The sequence below is a fragment of the Myodes glareolus genome, chromosome 9 (assembly GCF_982192425.1).
Source record: "Myodes glareolus chromosome 9, mMyoGla1.1, whole genome shotgun sequence".
In the NCBI taxonomy this organism is placed as follows: domain Eukaryota; kingdom Metazoa; phylum Chordata; class Mammalia; order Rodentia; family Cricetidae; genus Myodes; species Myodes glareolus.
The window spans coordinates 17,768,658-17,786,405 of record NC_142034.1 but is presented as its reverse complement, the minus strand read 5'-3'; the positions used below and the strand labels follow the sequence as shown (position 1 = coordinate 17,786,405).

Genomic DNA, 17,748 nt, shown 5'->3' with positions numbered 1-17,748 from the left:
TGTTTGTTTTGTTTGTTTGAATTTTTTTCTTTTGATATTTTAACTTTGATTTCTTCAGTTATTTTTGTGTATGAGCCTCATTTTTTCCCCAGTAACTAAACTCAATCTGGTAAAATTTTTGACGGTACTATACAGTGTTTTAAGGATTTTATCTTACTCTTTCAGTGTTCATAGCATTTTCTGATGAGCTCCTGTTTTGCATGTCTGCAGTACTGGAAAGAACAGTGGGATGACTAATTATGACTTTAAGCTGCAATTATATCCCCTTGCACACTGCTTCTCAGGGGCTTAAGGTTTACCTTTTTTGGTTATTTCTCATGACTTTGGATAGACATGAATTTGAGGAACCAAAAATCATTATGGAGATTTTTTTTTGTGGAAATGCCTTCTTTGGGGGAAGTAGTAATATTCTTCATCTATTTTAGTGTGTGTGTGTGTGTGTGTGTGTGTGTGCACGCGCATGTGCGTGTATACCTGTACATGTGTGTATGTATGTGCACATGTAGGCATCTGTTGAGGCCAGAAGAGGGTGTCAAATCCCTTGGAACTGAAGTTACAGGTAGTTTGAAGTTATTTGACATGGATGTTGGAGACCAAAGTTTGGTCTTTTGCAAGAACAGAGAGCAATCTTGATCACTGAACCAGCCCCCACAGCCCCTGTCTACTTTTTAGAAATATTATCGACAACAAGGTAAAATATTATTATATCTCCTGAAAATATTGTCTATAATGTTATAAATGTTATAATGTGGTAAATAAAACGTCTTGAAACTTAACAACAACAAAAAAATATTTTCTCTCCAAAAATCCCAGTGTACTGATGTGGAATGTCTTTCTAGGTATGTGTTGTTCTTACTGGTTAATGAAAAAAGCTACTATGGCCTATGGCAGGGTAGAATATAGCCAGGCTAGAAGAGAGATGTATAGAGAGTAGGCGGAGTCAAGGAGACACCCTGTAGCTGCCGAAGGAGAAAGACCCCTACTGGTAGGCCACAGTCTTTTGGTGATACATAGATTGATAGAAGTGTTAATTTAAGATACAAGAGCTAGCTAAAAAATAGCCTGAGACATCAGCTAAACAGTATTGTAATTAATACAGTTTCTGTGTGATTATTCAGGTCTGGGCAGCTGGGAAGCAAACAAGCAGTCTCTATTACAGTGTACTTCTTTGTACAGATAATGAATAGCTCATGGTAGAGTTTATGTCTGAGCTACTAGGAACGGCCAGTCTAAATTTAATGTGCAGCCACTGTTACTTTTATTTTATTTTTTCACTTACTATATTTATACTATATTTTATTTCTATTTTTACTTTAAGTGCATTAACCTTTCATTGAACAATTGTTAAGTTATTATGTATAATGAATGTTGATATGCTGAGTTTTCACATATATGCTTGGGACATTTTCATTTCTAATAATTTTCTTGTTGACCCATGGACCATTTGGATGTGTATTATATGGTTTCCTGATTTTTAAATTTGTTTTAATATTTCTTTTAATTTAATTTTGTTATAGTCATGGAATGTCTGGTGTATAGTTTCAATATGTTTATTGAAATTTCCATTTTTTTGGTATTTGCCTTATGGCCCTTAATATGTTTTTTTTTCCCTGTGTGTACTTGAAAACACTGTGTTCTTTAGTCAGAGAGCACAGCTGATAGTTTTTTCAGATGTTCCCTGTACTGTTTGCTTATAGTCTGCCAGTTTTTGAACTAACATTCCAGTGTTTATTGTATTTTTCATGTCAGTCTTTTTTTTTAAAAAAAAAATAGTTCTTTAATTGGTTCTTTGAAAATTTCACGTCATACACCCCAATCTTATCACTCACTTCCAAGTCCCTCTATATCCTCCCCATCACTCCTGCATTATAACCCTCAAATTAACTAAAAACAAAGCCAGACAAACAAAATAAGCAAAAAACCACCGTGCTCTTCCATCTTTCCAACACCTCTTCTTCATTCATCCTATGGGCATTAGGAACTGCATTGTGTCATGCAGTGTATCCCTTTTGTCTTATCAGCCCCAACTACGAATGTTCATTGCAATAGTCATTAGTCTGGTCACTGGACTCCCATTGAGACTCCTCAGATATCATGTTGTTTCTCCAAGTCATGGAGATCTTGTCTGTGGTTATCTTTCAGTAGGATCAGTTCCTTCTCATACTCCATCAGGTCACAGTTGGGCAGATGTTAAGGTGGGTCAACCCAAGGCCCAGGTTGTAGGTCTGGGTGTTAGCTGAGCTGGTTGGTCTGGGCCACCCCCTCAGGTGAGGGGCAGAGTCAGATCTAGCCCCAGGTCATTGAGGTGGCCATCTCCCCTGAGTGGTGGGATCAGCTCTCCCATGGGGGGTAACACTAGCTCTCCTGCTTTGGTGTCCAGTGAGGGGCAGGACCAACTATCCCAGGGCCAGTGAGGGACAGGGCTGGCTCAGTGAGGTCCTCTGATTTTAACACTCATGGTTCCTAAAACCCCCTGTGTGGTAACACGAGTGTCTGGAATGGACATCATTTCAGACTCTGACTGCTTTTGGGCCTCGCACCCAGACATGGTTCCCAGCAGCAACCCAGGCTTGGATGTTACCATGGCCCCAGGTAGCAATGCAGGTCACTCAGATAGGCATAGTTCCCTGTGGCAGTGTATCCCTTGGACACCAACATGGCCCCAGATAGCAGCTTAGATGCTGGCATGGACATTGCTCTCGACAGTATCAGAAGCCATGGATATCTACACAGACCCTGTCTGCAATAGGGCCACAGATCCAGACATAACCCTAGGTGGCATCCCTGGTCCCGATGTCACCATGGTCCCAGTGTTCCCGTCAGTCTTAAGTAGCACTGATTGTATTCAATGCATTTTACTTTCCCTCTGCTGTAAACTGAGACTGCTCCTTATGTGGCTACCCAGACCTGAATAATCACACAGAAACTATATTACAACACTGTTTGGCAGATAACTCAGGCATGTTGCTAGTTAGCTCTTTTATCTTAAATTAACCCATCTATATTCATCTATGTATTACCACAAGGATGTGGTCTGCTCCAGATAGCCACGCCTTAACTAGGCTCCACTTTTTAAGGTGATTGGTTAACAGAGCTTCCCCCATCAGTTTTTTATTTTATACTTGTTAATAAAGACAAAATAACGAGATAAGATATATTAATGAATCTATAGGTAAATGAAGAGTTAATTAATTAACTAATTAAATAACTGCCTAATTTCTAGCCAGTGTTAGATATTGTGCTATGAGTAAGAATGAGTAAAATTTAATTGAAATATTTTATTAATTTTTTTCATTTTTACCGCGCCAGCGCGGGCTGGAACCAAGAATCTCGGCCGAGGGTGTCCAGGTTGAATGAATTCACAGAGCACGAGGTTGAGGTGGAACAGCTTATTTATTGTTCTGCTGGGGCTAGCTTTTATACCATGGCACCAAAAGAGGAGGGGGCTGCGAAGGGACTGTCACCTGACCCCAGCAGGGATCAAGGAATGATCACCATGCACTCAAAATTCCTTTCCCAACTCCAGGAGCAGAGGGAATTTATTATGTTTTCTTTGCAGATAAGCACCTCAAATGGGGACAGGGATATGTAACTCGGGGCTGCAGTTCCCACACATTTTATTTTATGTATAAATGTTTTGCCTGCATGTATGTAAGGACACCATCCATGTGCTTGGTGCCCTTGAACGTCTAAATAGGGCACTGAATACCCTGGAAGTTATGGATGGCTGTAAACCACTGTGTGGGTTCTGGGAAGAGCAAAAAGTGCTTGTAACCACCAAACCATCTCTCCTACTCCAAAATCGAAATTTCAAAATAATAATATATATATATATAATATATATAAAATATATATAAATGTATTTAAAGTATATATACTTTATATATATAAATATAATATATAAATATATAAAATGTATTTAAAGTATATATATACTTTAACATATATTATATACTTATATATAGTATATATATACTTTAACATATATTATATACTTATATATAGTATATATACTTTAAATACATTTATATATGTGTGTGTATGTATGTATATATGCTTTTGGCAAAACAGAAACAACACATCTATTTAAAACACTCATTTTATTTCTTAAATACTCTTTTAATAGTTGGTTTTGCATGTAAATTTGTTACTAGATGCTTATTTATGAGACCTTTCATTTCTGTTGACTGCTCTATGTCAGATAAAACAGTGACACTATGGTTTTGAAGTAGCAGGCCATCTGTGATATTTTAGATCTTGGTGAAATAGAACTAACAAAAATGACAAATGTTAATGAAAACTAACTTGAGTAATTGTACATTTAATAAAGAAAGACTATAACTTTGGGACTTTAAGGAAAGATACTTCTAGACTTAGCTATTCTATATTGTCACAATGAATTAGACAACCATATAGCCATGATATTATATTGAATTAAATTTTTTCCTAATGTTTTCATGGTTCTGGGGGTTGAACTCAGGACCTTGCTCATGCTAAGCAAGAACTCTGCTGCTGAACTATAATCTCTAGATATTTATCTAACTTTATGATGATTCATGTCATAAAGTATAACATAGACCCAGGGACAGTTTTCTTCTGTTTCAAACAGTTTGTAGGACTTACACAGACAACCTATTTTTACGTGATTTCATATGTTCTTTAATTCTATCATGTCACGTTTTCTTAGGAGAAAAGGCTGATGTCACTGCTATAGACGAGGCTTTGAGAAACACGGACACAGCACTCACCGACGAGGAGGAGAAGATTCTGTTTGAACACCTGCCGGCTCTTGGTGAGGGTTTAAAGCACTCATAGTAATTAACACACTTGAGTTTATTTGTTGAGTTTTCCCTGTGGGAGTTTCTGGTACCAATGTAAGCCATCTACGCTAGCTCTTTTCAAAAGCAATCATTACAGAATTACAAGTCTTGCAGCTTACTGTTTGATAGGCTGAGATGTGTGAACATATATGAGGTAACTGCTTCATTCTGCTGCCAGGTAGGAATTACTGCTTAAAGCACAGTTTTTCTTCCTTTTTTAAAAAATTTGTTTTTAAAACAATGTATTTTTTAAAAACTATGTATTTTTTCCCATTCCCTTCTCTCCCTCTCCCCTCCCCTTTAACCCTCTCTCACGATCCCCATGTTCCCAAGTTACTCAGGAGATCTTGTCTTTTTCTACTTCCCATGTAGATTAGATCCGTGTATGTCTCTCTTGGGGTCCTCTTTATTGTCTAGGTTCTCTGGGGTTGTGAACTGTAGGCTGGTTTTCTTTGCTTTATGTCTAAAAGACACTTATGAGTGAGTAGATATTATATTTGTCTTTCTGGGTCTGGGTTACTTCACTTAATATGATGTTTTCTAAATTCATCTATTTGCCTGAAAATTTCAAGATGTCATTATTTTTTCCCCTGTATAGTATTCCATTAAAGCACAGCTTTTCAAAGGCTATCCTGCTCTTCAAAATCCCTCCAATGGTTATCAACTTTTTTTTACCATCATGTCTTTAATCCATTTTGGACTAATTTGTATATAGGGTTAGAGATGAAGAACAGTTTCTATATGTGGATATCCAGTTTCTCTTGAATCACTTGCAACTTGATAAAGATGGTATAGCTTTTTCAATGTATGTTTTGGGCACCATTGTTAAGAATCAAATGAATCTAGCTTCTTGGGCTTATTTTTATTCTTTTGGTCATGTGTCTGGATTTTTGGCAGTGCCATGCTGTTTTGGATAAGATAGTTTTATGTTTAAAGTCTGGAATTAAGGTACCTCCAGGACTATTCTTTGTGCTCAGGGTTGTTTTTGGCTATCCAGAGTCTCTTGAATACATACAAATTTTAAGGTTGTTTTGTCCATTTTCGTGAAGGATGTCACTGTCTTATTTTTATCATGATAACATTAAATCTGTAGATTGCTATTGTTTATATGGTCATTTTTACAATGTTATTTCTGTTACTCTATCAGTATGGAGGGGTCTTCCCCTCTTTTAGTGTCTTCTATGGTTTATCTCTTCAGTGCCTATGCACTCACAGTGATGGTCTTTAATATGTTTGGTTAAGATTTTGCCTAGGTATTATTTTTATTGATTCTTAGTTCAAGATATTAAACGGCCTGATAGAGTCTTTCAGGGTCTCTCAAATTCCCCTCTAAAACATCACGCTGCCATCATCTGCATTTGTCTCAGCACCATCCTTCATGTTTCCACAACAGCTCAATAAGCTTTGAACACACGGTGGCTTTTTACTTTAAAGTTCCAAGTCCTTCTGTGTCCTCCCCTAGTCAATGCTGCCAGGGCTGTCATAGTTTTCACTCCCAGGTAACAATTTCTATCTTAGTTAGGATTTCTTTTGCTATGACAAAACACCAACACAAAAGCCATGTATAAGAGGGAAGAAAAGTTGGTTTCTGCTTACAACTCCCTGGTCACATTCCATGACTGAGGGAAGAAAGGGCAGGAACTCAAGTCGGAAACATGGAGGTGGGAACTGAAGCAGAAACCTTGGCAGGGTGCTGCTTATTGGCTTCCTCTGTATGACTTGATTGACCTGCTCCAACAGGTCAACTTATACAACTGTATACAACTCCAGGCAACCTGCCCAAGGTTGGCACCACCTACAGAGGGATTGGCTACGCTACCCTATATCCATAGGATCAGCTAGGCTCCCCCACATCCATCATTAATCAAGAAAATACTCAACAGACTTGCCTATAGACCATTCTTATAGAGACTTTTCTCAGTTGAGAGTCCCTGTTCCCAAATGACTTTAATATGTGTTAAATTGACATAAAACTGGCAAACACACTATGTAATTCAGGTTTTCTTTCTACACAGGTAATTATCAAGAATATATGGAGGCTGGAGGGTAATATTAGTCTATGCTGTCATGACTTATAACTTTGCAAGTGAAATTCATATCCCCATAACTTACTTTTATAGACTTCCAAATGTGAAAACAGAAAGATAGATTGCTGGTTTTTCTCTTTGCATATATTCAGCATATACCTTTGTTTTCTGTGCAAACCTATCCCTCAAGGCTCTATAAGTCCCAAAGTCATGTCTTACATCCAAAGACTAGATTAAAAGTTCAGCATAGTAGACTGCACATTTCAATGTGATATTATCATCATCATCCTATCCATCATCTTTAGGGGAAAGATGCCTAGTATTGCTTTTCTTCTTTACATTGGAACAATAGAAGTAAACTCTGCTTCACTCACTTTCAAAAGCATTAAAATCAGTATCGTTTATGTAGGATGTGCCATGTGCCAAGCATGGGTTTGGCACTCCATTGCTCTGAGGCAGGTGCTGTTAGGTTGCCTGTTAGAGAAATGGGGACACGGAACTAGAAAAGAGGAGGAAATCTAGAGAAAATAACACAGATGACCCAACACACTATTTTCTGAGTACTAGTGCTATGTATATGAATTTACTTTACAGATGATGGAGAAGTGGATATGGAAACATTGATCAGGGCCATGAAGATGCTCAGAGGTGAGCCACGTTGCTAATGAGACTGATCAGGGCACTGTGCTCATTTCCGTCTTTAATTTTCCAATTTTTCTCTTACTCTTTACATGTCTCCTTTCTCTTTTATGTCCTGGTCCCTTTTTTAAGTTCTATAAACTCCACCTTTGAGAGAAAACATATGAGACTATCTTTTCTGAGTATAGCTTAGTTTGCTTAACATGATCTCTAGCTTCATACATTTTACTCCAAATTAAAAAAAAAAAGTCTTCATTAGTCCGAATAAAACTTATTTGCTAAATAAAACTCTCTCCCCTTGCTGGGTTTGTGTGTGTGTGTGTGTGTGTGTGTGTGTGTGTGTGTGTGTGTGTGTGTGTGTGTGTTTTGAGTCTGTCTGTCCTGGAACTAGCTCTTGTAGACCAGGCTGGTCTCGAACTCACAGAGATCCGCCTGCCTCCGCCTCCCAAGTGCTGGGATTAAAGGCATGTGCCACTGCCGCCCAGTTTCCTTGCTGGGTTTGTAACTTGGCTTTTGTGAATGGCCACAGTAAGCTTGGTACTCAATTATAGCTGACTTTAATTCTTTTGTATATATGTCTAGAAATACAAAACAGGACCATATGAAAGGTTTTGTGTTTTTTCCCCTAAAGAAATGCCATACTGAGGCTTGTAGTGCTTAGAATAATTTATGTCCCCACCAGGAGTATTAAAGTATTCCTCCCCTCAGTTCCTTGTCAACATTTATTTTTAATATTTATTTATAATAATTCTTTATTAAATTGATTATTTTTACTATTTATTGAAGTGATTGAAAACTAAGATGTAGGGGCTTGGAGAGATGGCTAAAGTCATTCATGCAAACAAAACACTCATATGCATAAAATTGAAAAAAAGAAAAACTCATAAGAAAGTCTAAATGGCAAGCAAAGACTAAAAATGAAAAAAAATCTCTTTTTGCACCTTTCCAATGTGACTTTCCTTCAGAAAGCCACTTCTAAAAGTATTTGGTCTCAGTTTTTTCATAATAATTCCTATAGCTGTATGTTGATGTATTTGTAGTAGTGACTGCCAAGCTTCTTGCTGTTTGACTCTCTTATATTCTTAAAAATTATTAAAGATATTAGAGTGTTTTTGTTCATATAGGCTTTATCTATTAATATCTACCAAATTAGGGAAATTTAAAACATATAATAATTTGTTTATCATATAACAATACTCAAGTATGTTAATGAATTGAATGCTTTTATTAAAATCATTTTCTTAAATTTAGTGAAAAGGACAGTGTCCTGCACTTTGTCGCTCTCCAGTTGGGTTGCCATATCTTCTTGAATTGACTCGGTAACAGTGTGGTTGAAATATATGACAAAAATGTGGCCCGACTGGGGGTGGCAATGTAAATTAATCCAGTCGCTATAGAAAGCAGTATGGAAGTTCCAGGAAAAGTCAGGAATAAGAGTTCCCTGTGATCCAGCCATACCATTACTTGGTTCATAGGTGAAAGGAGGCTGAATGATAAATTGAAGGTTAATGGTAATGCATTCTTAGAAAATAGCCACAGAAAACTCAATGTATGGAATATTTTAATAGTAACTAGTTTAAGATTTGTTCTCAATTAAACTGTTGCTTTCAACCCAAATTTATATATATATTATTGTCTGTTGCTGTAGAATACGGTCTTTACTGTCTGTAGTCGTCTTCCAAGATCTACTTCAGATCAGTTATGAAGAGCTACTTCTGCTTTGGCTCTTTAATCTGTTGAATAATTCTCACTTTTTTTGCTCTACAACAGTAAAGTGTTGTATTTTCATGCATTGAAATCATTATAAGATAACATTTTTATCATTTACTTTTCTATGTCTTCAAAGAAAAAAATGATATTGTTAATCTGTCCAACTTCCTGCACAATCTGGGCATTCAGCTTTCAGATGATGAACATGATGACCTAGTCAACCATCTCCCTGCCAGTGGTGAGCATTTCAACTGTTTTGATGCCTTTCAAGTCTGACTTTCAGAATTAGTTATAAGGATATCGATATCATACATCTGTATTCGATACTTGTTTCATTTATTGCTTAGTTACTTTGAAAGTATACTGACATATCTGGTACTAAAGGAGGGAATCTGTTTGTATGTGTTTACTTATAATTTGGACGTTTAAATAAATAATAAGATTATTAAGCAGAAAATAGTTGAACTCTAGATGTTACACACTAACTCAGAAACATCATTGAGTTATTAGGAAGCCTAACACAAGCAGAGAAAAGAAGACAGGGAGACAGGGAGGGCATAGAGATAGGCAGAGAAACTGAAAACAAGAAGACAAGGTCCACAGAAGCCTTGTCTGTGAGTTACTAAGAACAGCTGTAGAATTTATGACACTTAAAACATTTGTGTTAAATAATCACAGAAGTAAAGGAGATATTTCTAGTACATGCTATGTAGCAATTTAATTATTTTATAATTATTTTAAGAGTAAAAAAGTAACAGTCTACAATAAATATAGTTATCTGTACTCCTTTATATTGAACTAGCAATGTCAAAGTACAAGTGTAAAAGAAGTATTTCTAATTCTTGTGATTTATTTTTAATTTGTTCATTAATTAGATAGATATGTTAGAAGTTATACTAGATTCAAGGAATACAAAGAAGAAATAAATTTGTTCCTACTAGCAAATAATGTATAATTTACTTGGAAGCAGGTTGAAAATATAAAGAAAATTACATAGTAAAATTTAAAAAGTGCTCCAATATTCTTTTGGAATGATTGGAGGGAAAGGGAAGTAGAAGGAAATAATGATCACTTCCAGGTAACTGTAAGTGATTGAATCAGATGAGGATTTTTTCTTTTGCTTGTCTATTTTAGGAAGTTAGGGCTAGAAGAAGGCAAAGCTGTATCTTAGAGCGTCTGTACTTTGTCCTACAGACCATAGTGTAGGAAGAACTGCCAAAGATTTTCTTGGTTGTAAATGGCATCATGTCTTGAACACTGTATCCCAAAAGTTACTGGACCAAGGACTATAGAATGTGATTTAGTAGTTATCTTAAATTCTAAGTACATTTTCACATGCTTGTCAGAGTCAGAATTCATGAAAATATCTACACTATATTCACCTAAGTGTCTGTAATGAACAAATGGATAAATATAGGATTCTATATTCAACCTTTTAAAAGAAATACATTCTGTCACTTGCAATAACACAGTAGACCTGAAGGGGAACATGCAAACTGATAAGAACCAGGCACAGAAAAACAATATCACCAGAGTTCACTTATATGTGAAATTCTCGTGTGTGTATATGTACATGTAAATGTTTCTTCTGCATTTTCTTTCTTTGTTTTTTTTCTATGTTTGTGTGTTCATTTTGTTTTATTTGGGATTGTTTGTTTGTTGATTGGCCTGTTTGTTTTCTAAAATGAGAAAGAAAGAAGGCAGGAGTTGGAAGGGTGGGTAGGTGTGAAAGATCTGAGAGGAGATGAAGGAAGGAAACCATGATCAGAATATACTGTATGAAAAAAAGTTACTTTCAACAAAAGGGGGTTATTTAAGCTAAAAATAGGTTAAACATGTGGATAGAAATAGACAATTGTTAACAGACATTTCTGTCCCACCCAGTCCTGCAGCTGTTCAGTCCCAAAGAAACACACAGAGGCTTATATTAATTATAAGCTGTTTGACCTATTAGCTCAGGCTTATTATTGCCTAGCTCTTACAACTTAAAATTAACCCATAATTCTTGTCTATATTTAGCCACATGGCTTTGTACCTTTTCTCATCTTGCTTTCTCCATGTCTGGCTGGTGACTGACTCTCTGCTTTTCTTCTTCCTCTAGTTCTCCTAGTCTGATTGCCCCTCATATACTTCCTGCCTGGCTACTGGCCAATCAGTAAACTAATACAAGTAACAAATCTGTTCAGTGTACAAGAACATTATCCCACAGTGGACAAATAATAGTTGTCAATATGCTCAACATGTACTGGTCCAATAAAGTCTAAAAATAAACTTCAATTTGACAAGGAAATTAATTCAGGAGACCTGCCATACTTCATGGCAACCACAATGAGTGAATTATATACTTAAAGGTTGCTAAGTAAGGGGCCAGTGAGATGGCTTAGTAGGTAATGGAAAATCAAATTTTGCAGATTTTCTTTCTACACTGCCTTCTAGAAGTTGCAGTGCTTTTGATCTGAATCCAGTATCATTACTACATTTGTTAAGTCCTTGTATCTTTTCTCACAGTTGATGGGAAGATAAGTCAGCTTCAGCTGATGGACACCATCAAGACTTTTAAAAGTGAGTAATAGGTGTGAAATCAAAATCTTAAGCTGTCGTCTTACTGTTTAACAATCGAATGTTATCTGTGATTACAAACATGCATATTAACATTATACAAACTTGGAGAATATATAGAAGAAATAAAAAAGACAAAAGAAGACCACCTAGACTTAAAAATCAAAGTAAAAAATAACAATGTTTATCCTTCAGTATATATTCTCTTATATGTTGTGCACCAAAAATTTGACTTTGGGTTTCTTTATTTTGTTCATACTATTTTTAGTTATAAAATGCTAACTATTTTATTGATGGAAAATAATTTATATCCATTGATACTGAGTTTCTTCTACAGCAGAGAATCTGCAACTGTAGCATTAAACATCATCTAAGATCCCTTTTAAACCTATTTCTAAATCATGTATTTACTCTGGCTTTCATTTTTTAGACCTGCATAGAAATGCTAATTTTTTTCTTTTTTTTTTTTTAGTAAATTTTATTAAATTACAAAAGTTCCCATCTCCGCCCCCCCTCCCAACACCCTCCCACTCCCCCAACCCCCCTCCTCCTCCCCCTCCATCTCCCAGGGCAGTCAGGGTTTCCTGCCCCGTGGGAAGCCCCAGTTCCCTCCCCCTCCCTCCAGGTCCAGGAAGGTGAGCGTCCAAACAGACTGGATCCCCCAAATCAGGCATATGCAGAGGAAACAGGTCCCAGTATCATAGTCAATGGCCCTTCAGAAAGACTTCGGGCCAGCCACAGTCAGAGAATCCGGCCAAATTCCGAGAATCTGGCCAGATCACCTCCTCGTTCAGTCCCAGTCCAACTGGCCCCGGCAAACTCTCATTAGATCCGTTCCCCCGTATCAGTGGGTGACAGCATCCCTCGCAGTACTGATTTCGTTTTTCATGTTCTTCCTCCCTCCGCTCCTCATCTGGACCTCGGGGGGCTCAGTCCGATGCTCCAATGTGGGTCTCCGACTGCATCGCTGTCCTTCGCCAGACGAAGGATCTATGGTGATAAGCAAAATACACATCAGTATGGTTATGGGCCACGGCCGATTCAGGCACCCCCTCCTCTGTCCAGAGAACAATCTGGGGGATCTCTCCTTGGACCTGGGATCCCATATATAATCAAGTCTCCTGTAAACCCTAAAATGACTCCCTTAGTTGAAATATATTCTTCCCTGATCCCATATTCATCCTTCCTCCCTCCCCCCCCATCCCAGGCCACCAAGCTTTCCCCGTTCCTCCCCTACTCCCTTCTCTCCAACCCTCTCCCCCTCCACCAACCCTCCCACCCCCCCATGCACCCGAGGTTACCTGGGACTCTTGTCTATTTCCTACCTCCTGGTGGATAGCTAAATAATCTTCATCAGGTTCATCTTCTTATTTAGCTTCTCTAGGATCACGAATAATAGGCTCAAAGACCTTTAATTATGGTTAGAATCCACTTATGAGTGAATACATACCGTGTTCCTCTTTTTGGGTCTGGCTTACCTCACTCAGTAAAGCGTTTTCTATTTCCATCCATTTGCATGCAAAATTCAAGATGTCATTGTTTTTTACCGCTGAGTAAAACTCTAATGTGTATATGTTCCACACCTTTTTTAACCATTCTTCTATTGAGGGGCACCTAGGCTGTTTCCAGGTTCTGGCTATTACAAATAGTGCTGCTATGAACATAGTAGAACAAATGCTTTTGTAGTATGTTAGGGAATCTTTAGGGTATATTCCCAAGAGTGGAATTGCTGGGTCCTGAGGGAGGTTGACTCCCAGTTTCCTGAGAAACCGCCACACTGATTTCCACAGTGGCTGCACGAGTTTGCATTCCCACCAACAATGGATGAGTGTTCCCCTCACCCCACATCCTCTCCAGCATAGGCTATCGTTGGTGTTTTTGACTTTAGCTATTCTGACAGGTGTAAGATGGTATCTCAAAGTGGTTTTGATTTGCATTTCCCTGATCGCTAAGGAGGTTGAGCATGACCTTAAGTGTCTTCTGGCCATTCGAAGTTCATCTGTTGTGAATTCTCTGTTAAGTTCAGTACCCCATTTTTTAATTGGGTTAATTAGAGTTTTAGTGCCTAGTTTCTTGAGTTCTTTGTATATTTTGGAGATCAGACCTTTGTCTGATGAGGGGTTGGTGAAGATCTTCTCCCAGTCAGAAGGCAGCCTTTTTGTCCTACTGACAGTGTCCTTTGCTTTACAGAAGCTTCTCAGTTTCAGTAGATCCCATTTATTCATTGTTTCTCTTATTGTCTGTGCTGCTGGGGTCCTACTTAGGAAGAGGCCTCCTGTGCCTATATCTTGTAGACTACTTCCCACTTTCTCTTCTATCAGGTTCAAAGTGGACGGATTAATGTTGATGTCTTTAATCCATTTGGACTTGATTTTTGTGCATGGTGATAGATATGGATCTACTTTCATTTTTTTACAGGTTGACATCCAGTTATGCCAGCACCATTTGTTAAAGATGCTTTCCTTCTTCCATTGTATACCTTTAGCTCCCTTGTCGAAAATTAGGTGTTCATAAGTTTGTGGGTTAATATCTGGGTCTTCTATTCGATTCCATAGGTCGACTTCTCTGTTCTTATGCCAATACCAAGCTGTTTTCAATACTGTAGCTCTATAATAGAGTTTGAAGTCAGGGATGGTAATGCCTCCAGAAGTTCTTTTATTGTATAAGATTGTTTTGGCTATCCTGGGTTTTTTGTTTTGCCATATAAACTTGATTATTGTTCTCTCAAGGTCTGTGAAGAAGTTTGATGGGATTTTGATGGGGATTGCATTGAATCTATAGATTGCTTTTGGTAGAATTGCCATTTTTACTATGTTGATTCTCCCAATCCAAGAGCAGGGGAGGTCTTTCCATTTTCTGGTATCCTCCTCAATTTCTTTCTTCAAAGACTTAAAGTTCTTGTCAAATAGGTCTTTCACTTCCTTGGTTAGAGTAACCCCAAGATATTTTATGCTATTTGTGGCTATCATGAAAGGTGATGCTTCTCTGATTTCCCTCTCTGCTTCTTTATCCTTTGTGTATAGGAGGGCCACTGATTTTTTGGAGTTGATCTTGTATCCTGCCATGTTACTAAAGGTGTTTATCAGCTGTAGGAGTTCTTTGGTAGAGTTTTTGGGGTCACTTATGTAAACTATCATATCGTCAGCAAATAACGAAAGTTTAACTTCATCCTTTCCAATACGAATCCCCTTGATCTCCTTATGTTGTCTTATTGCTATTGCTAGAACTTCAAGCACTATATTGAAGAGGTATGGAGAGAGTGGACAGCCTTGTCGCGTTCCTGATTTTAGAGGAAAGGCTTTGAGTTTCTCTCCATTCAGTTTGATGTTAGCTGTCGGCTTGCTGAATATTGCTTTTATTATATTTAGGTATGATCCTTGTATCCCCAGTCTCTCCAACACCTTTATCATAAATGGGTGTTGAATTTTGTCAAATGCTTTTTCAGCATCTAGTGAGATGATCATGTGGTTTTTTTCTTTCAGTTTATTTATATGATGGATTACATTGATAGATTTGCGTATGTTGAACCAGCCCTGCATCTCTGGAATGAAGCCTACTTGATCATAATGGATAATATTTCTAATGTGCTCTTGGATTCGGTTTGCCAGTATTTTATTGAGAATTTTTGCGTCGATGTTCATGAGTGAGATTGGCCTGTAATTCTCTTTCTTGGTTGTGTCTTTGTGTGGTTTTGGTATTAGGGTAACTGTAGCTTCATAAAAGGAGTTAGGCAATGACTCTTCTGTTTCTATATTGTGGAATACGTTAAGGAGTATAGGTATTAGCTCTTCCTGGAAATTCTGGTAGAATTCTGCATTGAAACCATCTGGTCCTGGGCTTTTTTTGGTAGGGAGATTTTTGATAACAGCTTCTAATTCTTCGCGACTAACAGGTCTATTTAGATTGTTCACCTGTTCTTGGTTAAACTTTGGTATATGGTACTTATCTAAAAAAATGTCCATTTCTTTTACATTTTCCAACTTTGTGGCATATAAACTTTCATAGTAAGATCTAATGATTCTCTGAATTTCCTCTGTGTCTGTGGTTATGTCCCCCTTTTCATTTCTGATCTTATTAATTTGCATGTTCTCTCTCTGCCGTTTGATTAATTTGGATAGGGGTTTGTCAATCTTGTTGATTTTCTCCAAGAACCAGCTTTTTGATTCATTTATTCTTTGGATTGTTTTCTCTGTTTCTATTTTGTTGATTTCAGCCCTCAGTTTGATTATTTCCAGTCTTCTAGACCTCCTGGGTGAATCAGCTTCTTTTTTTTCTAGATCTTTCAAGTGTGCTGTTAAGTCTCCAATGTGTGCTTTCTCTGCTTTCTTTAATTGGGCACTTAGTGCTATGAACTTTCCTCTTAGCACTGCTTTCATAGTGTCCCATAGGTTTGAGTATGTTGTGTCTTTGTTTTCATTAAATTCAAGGAAGAGTTTAATTTCTTTCTTTATTTCTTCCTTGACCCAGGGGTGATTTAGTAGTTGACTGTTCAGTTTCCATGAGTTTGTTGGCTTCCTGGGGGGAGCATTGTTGTTGAATTCTAATTTTAGTCCATGGTGATCTGACAAGACACAGGTAGTTACTAATATTTTTTTGTATCTGTGGAAGTTTGCTTTGTTACCAAGTATGTGGTCAATTTTCGAGAAGGTTCCATGAGCTGCAGAGAAAAAGGTGTATTCTTTCCTATTTGGGTGGAGTGTTCTATAGATGTCTGTTAAGTCCATTTGATTCAATACCTCCAATAGATCTCTCAATTCTCTGTTTGGTTTCTGTCTGATTGACCTGTCCATTGGTGAGAGAGGAGTGTTGAAGTCTCCTACTATTAGTGTGTGTGGTTTGATGACCGCCTTGAGTTCTAGAAGAGTTTCTTTTACATATGTGGGTGCCTTTATATTAGGAGCATAGATATTCAGGATTGAGACTTCCTCCTGATGAATTGTTCCAGTTACGAGTATGAAATGTCCATCTCCATTTCTTCTGATTGATTTTAGTTTGAAGTCGATTTTGTTAGATATTAGAATGGCCACGCCCGCTTGTTTCTTAGGTCCATTTGCTTGGAAAACCTTTTCCCAACCCTTTACTCTGAGTAGGTGTCTGTCTTTGTGGTTGAGGTGTGTTTCTTGTAAACAGCAGAATGTTGGATCCTGTTTTCGTATCCAATCTCTAAGTCTGTGCCTCTTTATAGGTGAATTGAGTCCATTGATATTAAGTGATATTAATGACCAGTGGTTGTTGACTCCGGTCATTTTTTTTTTTTTAGGTAGTAGAGTGTATGTGTTTTTCTTCTTTGATTTGTGCTTGTGAATGGTCGCTAGATGTTCGAGTTATTGTAGGCCGTGTTGGGAATGTTGGATTCCTTCGGTAGTGATTTTCCTTCTAATATTCTCTGTAAGGCTGGATTAGTAGCTACGTATTGTTTAAATTTGTTTTTATCCTGGAATATTTTGTTTTCTCCGTTGATAGTGAACAATAGCTTGGCTGGGTATAGTAGCCTGGGTTTGCATCCATGGTCTCTTAGTTTCTGCAGTACTTCTATCCAGGATCTTCTGGCTTTCATGGTTTCCATAGAGAAATCCGGTGTAAGCCTGATAGGTTTACCTTTATAAGTTACTTGACCTTTTTCCTTTGCAGCTCTTAAAATTTTTTCTTTAATATGTATGTTTTGTGTTTTGATTATTATATGGCGAGGGGATGTTTTTTTCTGATCCAGTCTATTCGGTGTTCTGTATGCTTCTTGAACCTTCATAGGAATATCGTTCTTTAGGTTGGGAAAGTTTTCTTCTATAATTTTGTTGAATATATTTTCTGGGCCTTTGATCTGCAGTTCTTCTCCTTCTTCAATCCCTATTATTCTTAGATTTGGTTTTTTTTATTGTGTCCCAGATTTCCTGAATGTTTTGTGAAGAGAATTTGTTGGATTTGCCGTTTTCTTTGACCAGAGCATTTATTTTCTCTATGGTATCTTCAGATTCTGAGATTCGTTCTTCTATCTC

The 17,748-nt window shown here is 37.5% G+C and overlaps 1 protein-coding gene across 1 annotated transcript in view; it reads left to right on the top strand.

Annotated features, from left to right (window-relative positions):
* Nucleotides 1–17,748, top strand: part of Efcab3 (EF-hand calcium binding domain 3) — a 362,829-nt gene that overhangs the window by 95,640 nt on the left and 249,441 nt on the right. Inside the window, exons 37-40 of the mRNA XM_087909544.1 lie at nucleotides 4,688–4,792; nucleotides 7,442–7,495; nucleotides 9,333–9,434; nucleotides 11,705–11,758. Coding sequence (XP_087765670.1) covers nucleotides 4,688–4,792; nucleotides 7,442–7,495; nucleotides 9,333–9,434; nucleotides 11,705–11,758 — 315 coding nt within the window. The remainder of the gene's footprint in view (nucleotides 1–4,687; nucleotides 4,793–7,441; nucleotides 7,496–9,332; nucleotides 9,435–11,704; nucleotides 11,759–17,748) is intronic.